We start from the raw sequence: 14,638 nt of genomic DNA on the forward strand, positions 1-14,638 counted from the left end.
CAAACTCGCCGAAGGGGCCAGCGAAGGTCAATGGGTGGTTGGAAGGACTATCAACCCTCACCATCCTCCGGCAAGGACTGGCGACCCTCGCCAGCCTAGAGCAAGGGTGCCCAAATATGGGCGACGACGGCCCTCTCCTAGGGCTGCGACCCTTGCTTGCTCGTGAGATGAATCGTTGGACGGCAAGAACTCAACATTGTACAAGCACGCTTAGTAGAGAGTATTGAGAGTTGGTACTTCAATGAGAAGGCTGAGAATCGGTGGACATCACAACAAAGGATGGATCGTGTTGTTTGAGCACTCCTCAGGCAATCCATGACTCCTTTGCTCTTCTTCTCCTCTCTGTTTCCTCATTAGGCCCTGGCAAGCCCCGACCATCACCCAAATCTAAATGCCCTTGTAGAGCGGGCATGATCGCCGGCACCACAGGAGGGCCAGCGTCACCCAGATCTAGGCGCCCTCACCCGGCCTAGTGAGAGTCGTCGGCCTCGCCAGCCACCCTCGCCCAAGTTCGACGACTTCCGCCAACCCCTCCAACGGTGGGTGGCGGCAGTGTCCCCACCAGCAAGCCTGTCATTCTCTTTCTTTGTTTTTTTAGTATTTCTAATAAAATAGTTGGTTTTATTTTTTATTTTTTAATCTAATTTATAAACAAAGAAAATAAAATTAAATAAAAAATTATGAATAGTATTTAAAATTATCTACGTTAGCGACGGCCATGCCACGTAAGCCAATCTACGCTCGTTAGCGATTTCAGGCCAAAATTGGCCGGATGGACTCAATTGATAAAACGTAAAAATATTGAGACTCAATTAAAAAAAATTAAAAAAATTTAGGAGTGAATCGGCAAAAAAGAAATATTTTAAAGATTTTTTTTTCCAAGAATTTTAGTGGCAGTAGAAATTATCAATGGAGATAGACGACTAATAAGAAAACACTTTCGATGGACTTTCTCGTTCATGAATTGCTTCCGGCGTGTTCAAGTTAGATTCAGAAGCAAATTGAAACTTAAACGACTTAATTTTTCACCATTTTATCGACGGTTTAGCTTTGATTAGGACAAGAAGTAAAAGGAAAGCCAAGTAAGTGCAAATCCCAAAACAGATCTTGAGGATGAAAGCCCACTCAATCCAATTAGCGTATCGTCGAGATTCATCAAGATGGAAATCAACGGACGAGGTCAAGAAGGACGGAAGGGTATTTTAATGCACCTCCTCCAATTTTTTTTGTTAAGTGCACCGCCCAAATATGTGTACAGGTCATAGAAATCCTGTCATGTGGAATTAGGATTCTGGCATGTTCCTGGGATCTCGATAACAATGCCCACCACCCCATCTAAATCCAACAATGAACAGTTGTTACTCGCTTCTTGTTCTCTCTCTCTCTCTCTCTCCTTCAGACAAGTATCTGGGAGCTCAAGCAATATAGGCTGCGGTGCAATAAACAAACGTGTAAACAAAAGTGAGGTCTCAGCAGGCTGCAATCACCTGTACCTTTGACCCTGATGATCGACATATCTCTGTGATTATCTCCATTCCAGAAATTGCGAACTCTAAGGAGAACATAACGAAATTCTTGTAAATATTGCACCGATGTTGAAGATGGAGGCAATCCGACATGCTTCAGATTGCATAAAAGGCATCTGTGTCTATGAGACATTGACTCAGCTCATGTCTCTCTGTTCCTGATAGACAAAAAGGTACTTCTAAGTTTGAAGTATCTCTTCGATTGGATGTTTATTTTGCTAACTGTTAACTCGTATCGTGAACACATACAATCTGCGGCTTGCTACTTCCATGAAATTTGAGATCACTTGCTCTGCTTGGATGCAACCGTGCATTGGACTGTACAAAAGGTGAAAAATGACATTTTGTCGATGCGATTATCCTCAGATTTTCGCCTGGACACCAGAGTGAACGTCTAATACCCCATGTCATCTAAGCCCCCTATTGCATATCATGCTATACTGAGCATTACAGGTTATTCTCATGACTCTCATGCACGTTATGCTTGAGTTCTACCAAGAAGTTTCGGTGCCTGGGAATGAGGACAAGTGATTTTTAATCATCCTTCATGTTGTGCGTATGACTTAAATCAAGCGCTGCATCAACCAGTCGGGGTATCCTCATTTGCAGAACATGGACAAGAAAGAGACCAAGTACATATGAAAGCACGGCTTATAACAGAAAAAACCCTATTCCATAACTCATCTAGTATATACAGAGGAGCTGGTTTGAAGAGAAGCAGGCTAGGATTAGAGAAAGTGCAAGTAGAGATCGCTGCCGTCAACTCACTTCTGATAGGGATTTCTTCCGGACATTGCCAAATGCTACTTGTGCGCTTTCTATAGTTTTATGATTCAAATAACATCCCTGATTTTTTGTCAACATTTCCTTCAGTTTCTTTGGGTCAATGCTTCTAGTGCTGCATCAACCTGTCAGGTATCCCCATTTGCAGAAATTGGACAAGAAAGAGACCAACTGCATATGGGAGCACATCTTGTAATGAATAGCTGTATTCATACCTCATCTGGTATGTACAGAGGATCTGGTTAGATGGCTCGAAGAGAAGCAGGGCTAGGATTAGAGAATGATCGAAAGACATAGAAGGAAATGTTGACAGAAAATCAGGACTGCTAAGAGAATGAGATATATCTTGAATCATAAAACTGTGGAAAGCGCACAAGTAGCAGGAAAGAACTTACTTGTTAACCATAATCCACGTAACTTTTAGTGTTTCCTTCTTCTCCTCAAGTTCTTCAATAACCTTCTTTCTTTTCGATTTATTACTCTGCCAAAGGCCAGCTACAGTATAGTAGCTTAAGAAGAAATCCAAACAAAACCATAATCTAGCAGGTAGACAGCAGCACACCTCAATAATTTTTTTTCTTGGACATCAGCTCGTTATATTCATCTTCTGTTTTCTCAACATTGTCACAACTTTCTTGTTTACGCTTTTCTTGAGCCTTCAGAAACTAAACAATGCATATGCAATGAATTGTTGGACTCAGAGTATACGAGAATTCCTAAAGTTTCTGATGAAAAAAGAAAATGCCAATGCAACTAATTGAAAAACTTTATGAAGAGTACAAAGCGAATAACTCACTCAGATTGCTCAGCTTGTATTTTTAAAGTTCCTCCCTTGCTTTAAATGGATCATAGGAGCAAAATCATTATCAGTTCCACTTCTTCCAACGAGCTGCCTCTCAGAAGCAATCCAGGCATGCTTCTCAACCATTTTTTCCACCTTGAGAGAGCAATACTTCCGTTCCATTTCCATACGCTTTACCTGAAGGGAGTGAAAGACAGTCTCTTTAGTATCCACAACGACGACAGTTAATTTTTAGTCCAAGAGAAGCCATAGGCAAATTACTTCATTTCCCATTTTCATTTTCTCAAGATTTGTCTCACTAAGGACAACTTGAAGTTTTTGCTGCTCCTTAACAAAACTTATTTGAATATCATGTTCCTTCATCTTCTGTCGGATTTGATTGAGCTCCACCTGGGCCTGTTCATGAGTCTTCCTTATAGAAGCAACCTGCGGAAGAAGATATAAAGTTGCCATTTCAAATTGCTGTAGATTTTCCAGCAAGTATTCTTCTTTCCATTTTTATAGCATTGATTTGACTTTGTAAAGAAACTAGTTCACCTTCCAAAGAAGCACGTTTCATGCCCCCGTTGACAGGCAAGGTCAAAGAGTAAGCATTCAATCCCCAATCTAGGAGGAACAGGCAGAAGAGTTCATATGATTGATCTATATGTGGATGGACTAATTTTCGTATTATTTCAGCCAATTAATACAACAATTGTACACAAACTCTATGTCATCTAGAAACACTTGATTGTATGGATGTTTTCTATCATGATTGACAAATACCGAGCCGTCACGGGTAAGCTCATGCATAGAATCTTGCGAATCCAGATTGTGAAGGTCAAAAGACAAAAGCCTACCTTTAAATCCTTCGACAACGACTGCATCTGAGTTTATATGGCATTGATACTATTTTGCAAGTCCTTGTGCCTGCCTTCCCAATTATTTGACTGCTCTTTAACAGATTTCTCAAGCGACGATGCTGTAGCGAGTCTAGCAACACAGTTCTCATAAAACATTTGCTTTTCTTTGGCTGCAAATTTTGATTCTTCAAGTTCCAGCTCAATCTTCTTCACTGATTCACCAAGCTACAAAGCGCATAACAATCAAATTTTTACAAGATTAATTATATAGTTTTTTCATTCTTTCACTTTGATTAAAAAGAGTACGGTTAAAATAGAGCACAAATAACAATATTAAGTTCCATGTAAAGCAGAGAAAAGTCTAAATTTTCTATTATATGTTTGTTTTAGTTAAATTTTGAGTTCAAACTTTGAGTCCGCATTTTGTAATTTTCCCATTTCGACAAATGCTTGTACTCGGTATTTTCCAACGCTTAATGAATATAACCTCAAATAGCATACATTTTAAAATTATTGACATCGATAACTAAAAAGTGAATACCCTCATCTCAAAATGCGCTTACGAAATACTTTTCTTTTTTGGTGAAATCAGCTATTGACTAGTTTCAAATTAATGGAGCAAGTTCCGTAGGTGTAGTATTTGATGGAATTACAAATTCTCAAATGAGTATAGGTGGAGCTAGCGAACTTTGCAAATTATTGGATGATGTTTCATCAATAGTTGGTAATTTTTGCTCGATGTTTTATATTAATCGTGTTCATAATTTCATGTGAAGTCACTTTGACAAAAGCCTCACGAAATGACTGATTTATTAAAAAAACAGGGAACTCACTTTCATGTTGCTTCCAGAATGATTTGATCTAGCTTAAAAGAGACAGAGTCCCTTACTCAAACACTACATTGGACACCTATCGAAAGTTTGATTAATTTCGCACAAGCGATGAGAAGAAGAGGAAAGTAAGCGAGAGGTTAATACCGAGAAGACAGAGCGACGGAGGAAATGTTTGAGGTTATATATTATGATACTGACCTCGGCAAAATACGTAAGGAGAGGAAAATGGATGAAAAGCAATGGTGAAAAACAAAAAAGAAATCACCTTCCATAAGACTTTCTTTTTTCTAAATTTTCTATAAAAAAAAAAAAAGAATACTCAAGAAGACAAAATATATGTTGCTTCCGATGTTGTCAAGTTGGATTTCAGAAGCAAATTGCAATTTTATAGGTGATTTTCCATGATGAATTGATCGTGAAGCGTAATTAGGATAAGTTAAAGAAAAGGAAAATTTGCAAATCCCAAACAATACATCAAATAGATCATCGGAAAAGCATTTTGAGAATAAAACACACTCAATCCAATTAGCTATCGTCAAGATCACGATGGAAATCAGCCCAACGAGATTAAAAGGATTACCAAGCGAGGTGATAGATAATCACATCATTAAATCAGAAATTGCCATGACAAGCATATGAATGGTAGTAACATGAGCCTCCTCTTTTTTCTTTAAGTACACCGCCCAAATACTTGTACAGATCATAAAAATCAAGTCATGTGGAATCGGGATTGCAGCATGTTCCTGGGATCTCAAAAGAATGCCCACCCCCGAAACCCACACCAGGCTTCATCCGACAGATCTTGGTTTCTCTATCCTTCGAAATAGCATCTGGGAGCTCAAGAAACTGGAGTACAAATAAAAGTAATCTAACGTACTAGCAAACAGAAGTGAGGCTAAAGCATGCTGCAATTTCCTGTACCTTTGATCCTGACAACCGTCGGTTGTAAGTTTAGCCACTCGATACCAAGTTCAAATGAATTCACCTAAGCTCTATGTGATTGACATATCTCCATTCCAGAATTCTAGACTCCAAGGTGAACATGACATAGTCTTGTAAATATTGCACCAATTTGGAAGATAAAGTCAATATGGTTTACTAACTCTTTGATCATAGAGGGTTCGGGAAAAAGACATGCTTTAAATTGCATAAAAGGTGTCTGTGTCAATGAAACATTGACTTAGCTCATATGTTTTGTGTTAGTGTTAGACAAAAAGGTAATTCTAAGATGAAATTTCTCTTCGATTGAATGATCTAATTTACTGAAGACATACAATTCTGCAGCTTGCTACTTCCATGAAGTTTGAGATCACTTGCTCTGCTTGGATGCAACTGTGCGCTGGACAGTGGAAACACCGTCGACAAACTTCGTACGGAAAAGAACGTTAGCATTATTGAACATTCCTTCCTTCAATGAAACAACGATAAACTGCAATATAAATAAAACAAAAAAATCAAAATCAAGACAGGTTGCAGAGAATAGAGTAAATAGCGATGGCAATGATATCTGCTGCAATCTGAGCTTTGATTCTCAAAAGTGCATTATGCTCTGCAAACGAGTTTTCTTTCCATTTATTTGTCCTACTAGATAAAAGGCTATGTTTGAGAGCCCATGAAGCGGACCTGACTTAGTAGAAAGACGCTTGATTTTCCATATGTATATGTGTATATATGTAAACATTATTCACTATGCCCATAAAATTCTGCAAAGTGTTGTGTTATTTTCATTATTGATCCGAAACGTTCTTATTTCCAATCTAAACTTTCTGTTCCATAATCTCCATTATTTATCTGAATTATTTACCAATGCAAACAGAATTCAATTTGCCCCCATTCAATCATTGATCTTGACAAACAAATTTAATGTGCATGCCATACACCCTTTCCTACAACAAATTCAGATTCTCTCAGCAAATACTTAAGTTTTCCTTTAAGTAGTGGTAAAGTAAGTGACTCCCACTGTTATTCCATAAATATTAACGCTTGTGGCTATGTTCATGTATAAAGGATCCAGATAGAATGCGATTAACTTCCGATTTTCACCTAGACACCAGACTGAACCTGCAATAGCCCAAATCATCTAAGCCACCTATAATGAGCATTCAGGTTGTCCTCATAATTCTCATGCACGTTATGCTTGTCTTTTACCAAGAAGTTTATGTACCTGGGAATGAGGAAAATGAGTTTTAATCATCCTTCCTATGTTCTGCGTGTGACTTAAATCAAGTGCTGCATCAACCTGTCAGGTATCATCATTTGCAGATCATCAACAATGAAGAGACCAAATGCATATGAAATTGTGTCCTGTAACAAAACCTCATACCTCATCTAGTATATACAGAGGAGCTGGTTTGAAGAGAAGCAGTGCAAGGATCAGAGAAAGAGCAAGTAGAGATCGTTGCCCTCCACTCAGTTCTGACAGGGACTGCTTCCAGACACTGCCAAATGCAACACGGACCTCAAGCCCATCTAAGAAGCTGCATCCTTCTGGAGGCTCAAGCTTTGCTGATGTGCCAGGTAACAGGGTAGAAAATATTGATCCAAAGTCACTGAGAAGGAAATGTTGACAACAAATAAGGAACATTAAGAGAATAAGATATATCTTAAACCATAAAACTATAGAAAACCCACAAGTAGCATGAAGGAACTTACTTATTAACCTTAACCCAAGTAACTTTTAGTGTTTCCTTCTTCTTCTCATCTAGTTCTTCAATAACCTTCTTTATCTTTGATTTATCATTCTGCCAAGGCCAGCCACAACATATTAGAGTAAGAAGCAATCCAAAACAAAAGCATAATCTGGCAGATAGACAGCAACTGACCTCAATAATGTTTTTCTTGGACATCAACCCATTATATTCATCTTCTGCTTTCTCAAACATTGCCATAACTTTCTTGTTTACTCTTTTTTCAAGCCTTCAGAAACCGAAAGATGCATACGCAATCAATTTTTGAACTTAGTGTAGACAAGAGACACTAACGTTTCCGATGAAGGAAAGAAATGCAATTGCAAAGAACAGAAAAATTGAGAGTACAAATTGAATAACTCACCCGGATTGCTCAGCTTGTAATTTCTCCAGTTCTTCCCTTGCTTTATATGGATCACGAGAAGCAAAATCATAATCAGTTCCACTTCTTCCAAAGACCTGCCGCTCAGAAGCAATCCAAGCATGCTTCTCAATCAATTTTTCGACCTTCAGAGAACAATCTTTCTGTTCCATTTCCATACGCTTTACCTAATGCAGGGAGTGAAAGACAGGCTCTTTAGTATCCACAATGGTTAATCTTTAGCCCAAGAGAAGCTGTTTGCACTTTACCTCATTTTCCATCTTCTTCTTCTCAAGATTTGTCTCGCTAAGTGCAGCTTGAAGTTTTTGCTGCTCCTTAACAAAGCATCTTATCTGGGTATCACATTCCTTCAGCTTCTGCCGGATTTGATTAAGCTCCACCTGGGCCTGTTCATGAGTCTTCCTTATAGAAGTAACCTGCAGAAGAAGATATGAGTTGCCACTCTAAACAGCTTTAGAATTTCCAGAAAGTATTCTTTTGTTACCTTGGATTTCTGTTCCTCTACATCAGAAGCTATAGCATTGATTTGACTTTGTAAAGAAGCTAGTTCACCTTCCAAAGAAGCACATTCCTGTACGACTGCTTCCATTTTCATGATGAGCCTCTCCCTTTCATTTTCATGCCCCTATTAACAGGCATGGTTAAAGACGAAGCATTCAGTCCCTAAGCTAGGAGGAACAAGATGAAGAGTCCATATTATTGATTTAAATGCTGATAGCATTATTATCGCATTGTCTTTTCCAATAAACACAGCAATTGCACACAAAATCTTGTGCCATCTAGAAACACTCAATTATACGGATGTTTTCTTTCCGAAATAATAGAATTCTAGGCCGTCACAGGTAATCTGATGCCCAGAATTTCGTGAATCCATATTGTGAAGGTCAAAAGAATAAAGCCCACCTTTAAATCCTTTGACACCGATTGCATCTGAGCTTTTATTGCATTGATACTATTTTGCAAGTCCTTGAGCCTGCCTTCCCGATTATTTGAATGCTCTATGATAGATTTCTCAAGCGATGACACTGTAGCAGCACAGTTCTCATACAATATTTGCTTTTCTTTGGCTGCAGTCTTCGATTCTTCAAGTTCCTGCTCAATCTTCTTCACTAATTCACCAAGCTACAATGCACATAAAAATCACAATTTGCAAGATTAGAAATATAGGTTTCATCTTTCTTTTGCTCTGATTAGAAATATAGGTCTCATCATACAAATAACAACATTATTTCCAAAAAAGCAGAGAAAAGAACCTTATGATGCTGATTCTGCTCAGCCCTGCTCTTAAATAAAGAAAGGTCATAGGACTTCAGCTCTAACTGCTTTTTGAGATCCAGGAACTTCTTTTGACGCGGCAACAACTCGGTAATCTGTAGTTAATGTTAGATAATGAGAAAAGCTAAATAGGCACAAGCATAAAACTTATTTGATTTGGGTTATATGCACAAATAAAAGCCAGGGAAAGAAGATAGCAGAATGGTATGTATTGAATCATCAGAACAAGATCTGCTCCGATGAAATAGTGCTATCCTCTTTCAAAAAGAAAGTGAAGAAAAATATAATTGAAATTCCAAGTTTACTGCAGCTTTTGTGACACTCCTCACATTTTTACTAAATTTTCCTAGTTCCAAGGACAACATGGACCACTATTGGGGTTTCAAAATCCCACATAGAATCTCTTGCACTTATTCAAAAGTCGGGTTTGCCCTAACATTATGAACCCTTGACAATTACAAGTGCTACAGGAAGGAATTGTCTTCTACTCTCATGTAGAAATGCTAAAGAGGTATTCAAGGTCTACCTTGGCTTCGATCGCCAAGAGTCGATTCTGATGTATAACAAGTTTTGACTCAGCCTCGGCCAAATCACGAAGTTGGCTCAATAGCTCTCCTCCACCCCTGTACCACACAATGATGTTAGGATGTGGCAGTGCTCTTCCAAAAAGAAATAACATCGCATATTTGACGCATTGTAGCAGAAAGCATCATCCATGCACAATAAAATAACGAAAATAAGCAGACTAGGAAGTTACTTGCGGCTTCCACCGGTTAAGAGACCACTTGGCTGAAATATATCACCTTCAAGAGTGACACTTGGAGTATGAATCTCCCTATTAAAAGCTACCTGTGAAGCATGCAAGATGTAAAGACCATATTCCAAATATCCTACAATAAATCAATGTTTCTTTCAGGGAAGTACAGGGTACCGACTACCAATAGACAAAAAAGTCAAAAATGAATTTGAGGCACCAGCTTTCTCTATTCATTAGAGTCGGCAGTCTCATATTTGATGAACAAATTAGGGGTCCATTTTATGAAACCACTGAAAAACGAACAACAGTATATCTCTTCTACTTGAACCATGATCAGAATACATCTAGAAAACATATTTCGAAAAGAATGATTCCTGCCTTCAGAAATTATGTTCTATAAAATTGTATGAAAGGACAGTAACCACTCAATGAGGCCATGATAAATAATCAAGTTCATTGTGCCTTTCAATTTGGGTTGCCATAACATACCTCTTTTGCAGCATCCATCGTTTTGCAGACAAAACTTGATCCAAAGACATACTCCATTGCTCTCTGCAATAAAAATCAATGCCCTTAAAGCAACTGATGAAGTGCCACAAACAAAACCCTCTTGATAACAACTGACAGATCAAAATCATTAATGAAATTAATGGTCTATAATGAGCATGTGCATAAGCACCTTCAATTCCTTGTCATAATCAACTAAAGAAAGTGCCAGTTCTGCATTCTCCTTGCCAACCTGAAAATGCAGAATTTATCTTCATTAATGACCTAGACAGACATAAATACCTTGATAGATAAGCTTGTATTGCATAGATTTACTCAAACGGTGACTGACCACTCTGGCAGCAGCATGCTGAACGCTAGGTGACACCAAATTGGGCTGGATTTTATTTAAAGGTATGAAAGTTACTCTTCTTTGAAGATTTCCATTTTGTAGCAGTTGTTTTCCCGTCTGTTCCGTATCAACAGCAACATTATACAACTTTCCGCCAGCTGCGGCCTGCAAACATTCCGATGTTTGAATTGATACGTTCTGTAAAACTGAGAACTTCCGAAGAAGATGCCACTATACTATTATACAGATCCCACCTCTAAGGCAATCATTGTTAAGCTATCCTTCACTTTGAATAATCTTGCAACCACACCTTTCACTTTTGATCGATCGAAATTCTTGATGGGATCACGATATGAAAAATTAACATTTGCTAACTGTGCTGAAAGAATCCGTATGTCTTCTTTCAACTTTTGCACCACCTCCAACTCTAGTGCACGGTCCTGGAAGCCGTTCACAGTCAAAAGAAGAAAAAAATTGAGGAGACTCATTTCAAGATACCAAAGGAAGACACGGAACTAGTAAGAAGAATTCACAGACCTTTTGAAGAGCTTCCATCTCCCCCTCCTTATAAGGAACAGATTCTAACGCTTTTTGAACATTTTCAACGTCTCTTATTCTACTATTAAGTTCATTCTCTACAGCAACAGCTTCTTCATTCTTTGACAATAGTTGCCTCCTTTTCTCCTTCAGCTCTTTTTCCCAGTGGGCTATCTTTGTTATCAACTGTTTCAGTTCTGTATCCGCCCTTCCAACAGCTACTTTAGCATCACTTAGCTGGTCCTCAAGGCACTTTTCCTCATTTCCACTGCTCTTTCCAGCAAGGATGCCCTATTCATGGTAATCACACTTGGTACATCATGGTTTATGATTGTAGAGAGTGGACATCCACATGCATGTAAGCATCCAAAAATTAAAATTACCAATTAATTACCTGGTAATCACTTTCTTGCTCATCCAAATTCTTCAGGAGTTCGTCGTATTTGCTCCTAAGACCAACTGTCCCTTCTTCAGCTCTTTTGACAGCGGAGGCGCTCTCTTCCACAGAATGCTTTAGATCTTCTATATTGCTAAGAATCTAGTACATCAGGAAGTAAATTGTAAAGATTGCAAAAAAAAAAAAAAAAGAAAAAAGAAAATCCACCCACCGTTAATATGAAAAAAATACTCATATTTGCAAGTAGGCGCAGCTATAAAATGGAAACGAGAAAAACCAAAGACTTTGCATCAGCAACCGATATACCTTATCTGAATTCTTTTTCTCAGTCTGAAGGGTGTCATTTTTGTTATTGAGAATGGACACTTCCCTCACAAGATCTCGAGCAAGAGCATCTACTTTGTCAGACATCACCTTTACCTCCCCACCCATACTGGCTTCCTTTTGTGCGGTTAAAGCAGATATCTTCTTCTCCAATTCCTGTGATTCCGCTTGCATCTTCACCTTATTTTCATCTAGTTCAGAGATTTTGGCCTTCATCTGTTCCAACCCGGAGACCGCATTTTCACTTATCTTCTCAGCTTGTATGTAATCATAAGCGATGCAGAACCTTTTAAGTCTATCTAACTCTGCATTCCCATTTGCCCATTGCATGTACTGCATACGTTCTTTCCTTAGCTTCTCTAAGGCAGGCAAAATTTCTTTGTCAAGAAGCTTATTTATCTCATCAACCTTGATCTGCTTCTTCTCCAGCGTTTTTAGCGCAGCCTCTTTCTTTGTCTCATACATTCTGGTACCTGCTGCCTCCTCAAGCATGGACAAAATCTCAGGAGGCTTCATATTTAGTACCTTAGTGATGCGCCCTTGCATAATGAGGAAGTGCGGGTTGTTAACATTGAGTTGTACTGAATGAAAGAGGTTCTGGACCTGACTAGGTTGGGCAAGCTTTCCATTTATCAGATATTTATTCCTTCCACCGACAACGATCTGCAGAACATGATAATTTATATGCTCAAACATCCTGAGATACTGACTCATCTTAACTATATGTACAGGGAAGGGGCACAATTCGATAACAGATTTCTCAAACATAGTCAAGAAAAGCAAAATGGGTCAGCATGACGTATTGACTGATACTTTTTATTTTGTTTTATTGATCAAAGTAGCTTACTCAAAAGTGAAAGAACAACCAGATAATAGAAAACTAGACCTTACCATCTAACTAGCCACTAAACTCCCCAGTGCAACTCACAGTTTAGTTTTCCCCGATTTTGAGACAATGGCTCAAATCTCAGGTTAAACCAATGAAGTTCCCCTTCCGGTAACCCAGTTTCAGTGTAATCTAAATGATTAACTTAGATCCCCGAATGGTCTCACACACTGCGTAGTTATGCGAAAGCCAATGCCAATCCATCTAAATCCCTAAGCTTTTAACGGAGGCAAGGGGCAGTAATTTAAGTGCTTTCTGAACAAAAGCAAATTTCCACGACCGTCACGCACCTGCCGCGTCACAGTAATCTCCGAGTGGTCCTCGTAGCCCAGCGGACTCCTGCTCCGATCCGAATTATCAAACACGATGGAAACCGTGGCTTTAGTAATCCCAGCTTGGCCTTGCTTGTAGACGAGCTCCTGCAGATTCGCAGCCCGAACTTGCTGCAAGTTGGTGATGCCCAGCACGAAGCAGATGGAGTCGAGAATGTTGGATTTGCCGGAGCCGTTCAGGCCGGTGATGGCGTTGAAGAAGGGGTCGAAACCTGGGACGATGGTCCGGGTCGCGTAGGATTTGAACCCCTCCAGACAGATTTCCTTGATGTGCATGGCGTTCGATTCAACGGGGAAAGAAACAGAACGAAAGCCCTAACAGTAACCTGAGCAATAGGAATGAGAGGGACGAGATCGTCAGGAATCGCTCGTAGAAGAGCTATTCGGAGAAATCATACGATTTTTCCCCAGAAATTTGAGGAGTTCGGAGAGAATCGGACGAAACCCGGAGAGATTGAAGACGAAAAGGAGAGCAGCAAAAAGGCGGGAAGTTGCTTGCCTTTTGGCGTTTCGATTCTTTTGAAAGGGAGCGAAGCGGACTGTCCACGTGTCTCTTTTGTCCATTAAATTCAATTCTGTCTTAATTTAACCCCTAAATCAATCAAAGTTGCTTTCAATTAAGCCCAAGCAAATACTAATTCGAACCTTTTGTCCTGCGGGGAAACAGATATGTTCGAATTTGGGGAAGACATGGACTAAGATCCAACATAAGGATTGTCCAATGCCTTTGATATAAACGCTTTATGGTCCAAAACACATGGAGGAATGAATTTGATTTAATTATTCACATTTGAGGCTCTGTTGGATATTTAAGCAACGTTAGTTACGAAAAAAGTACCAAAATTGAAATTTTAGTTCACGTGCTACGTTTATGGTTGATCCGTGAATGTGAATCGATGTTTGTAAAACAACATGATGCACGATACAGATAAAGTGTATTTTTTGAATACATCGTGATTTCATGAACTCAATGATTACTTTAGTACACAATTACCAAACTCTTAAGGATGATGAGAGTAACATTTTTTTTTTTTTTTTGGTCCAAATGATGAGAGTAACATAGCGGTAAGGCTTTTGAAGCAAATTTTATTTATTTTACTACATTTTATTCACAATGTTGAAGGCAAATGTATTTAAATTGTCATGCCAAACCCTTGATGCTCTATTTTTGCTGGCCAACAAACTCGATAGGTGATATTACGGGCCTCTTAGGCCATGCGATCAGGGGTTTGAAATTAATCAATGACGCTATTAGTTGCTAAAGCACTAACATTTAGAAAGGATTGAAATAAACAGTCATCATTATCGAGGGAATAACCTATTTTCCTTCTACTTCGTTTCTCTTGCATTGTATGAAGTTGAAAAAAGAAGATACGAAACTAGTGCGAATTGACATCGCCACGCATGCTTATTGCCAGTGGCTTCCTGAGATAGGCT

The 14,638-nt window shown here is 39.0% G+C and overlaps 2 protein-coding genes across 4 annotated transcripts in view; one reads left to right on the top strand and one right to left on the bottom strand.

The window, feature by feature from the left end:
• Window positions 1-7,697, top strand: part of LOC115742665 (structural maintenance of chromosomes protein 6B) — a 31,634-nt gene extending 23,937 nt beyond the window's left edge. The window contains exon 29 of the mRNA XM_048271661.1: window positions 7,677-7,697. The gene's annotated coding sequence lies outside the window, so the exon portion shown is untranslated. The remainder of the gene's footprint in view (window positions 1-7,676) is intronic.
• LOC115742664 (structural maintenance of chromosomes protein 2-1) lies at window positions 5,824-13,703 on the bottom strand. 3 transcript variants are annotated; one of them, XM_030677088.2, is made up of 21 exons: window positions 13,160-13,703; window positions 11,966-12,646; window positions 11,657-11,800; window positions 11,263-11,553; window positions 10,980-11,165; window positions 10,726-10,890; window positions 10,567-10,626; window positions 10,377-10,439; window positions 9,888-9,979; window positions 9,657-9,753; window positions 9,109-9,225; window positions 8,759-8,977; window positions 8,340-8,480; window positions 8,104-8,271; window positions 7,838-8,022; window positions 7,609-7,702; window positions 7,439-7,527; window positions 7,110-7,335; window positions 6,951-7,025; window positions 6,086-6,215; window positions 5,824-6,033 (listed from the first exon to the last, which is right to left on the bottom strand). In XM_030677088.2, exons 1-20 carry the CDS (start codon window positions 13,475-13,477, stop codon window positions 6,096-6,098), a joined length of 3,531 nt encoding a protein of 1,176 aa, XP_030532948.1. In that variant the 5' UTR covers window positions 13,478-13,703; the 3' UTR covers window positions 5,824-6,033; window positions 6,086-6,095. The 3 variants fall into 3 exon arrangements, with proteins under 3 accessions (XP_030532948.1, XP_030532947.1, XP_030532946.1); XM_030677087.2 differs by having other exon boundaries at window positions 5,824-6,030; window positions 6,083-6,215; XM_030677086.2 differs by having other exon boundaries at window positions 5,824-6,215.
• Between the last annotated feature and the right edge of the window lie 935 nt (window positions 13,704-14,638).

Source organism: Rhodamnia argentea, chromosome 10 (assembly GCF_020921035.1).
Source record: "Rhodamnia argentea isolate NSW1041297 chromosome 10, ASM2092103v1, whole genome shotgun sequence".
NCBI classification, from domain to species: Eukaryota; Viridiplantae; Streptophyta; class Magnoliopsida; order Myrtales; family Myrtaceae; genus Rhodamnia; species Rhodamnia argentea.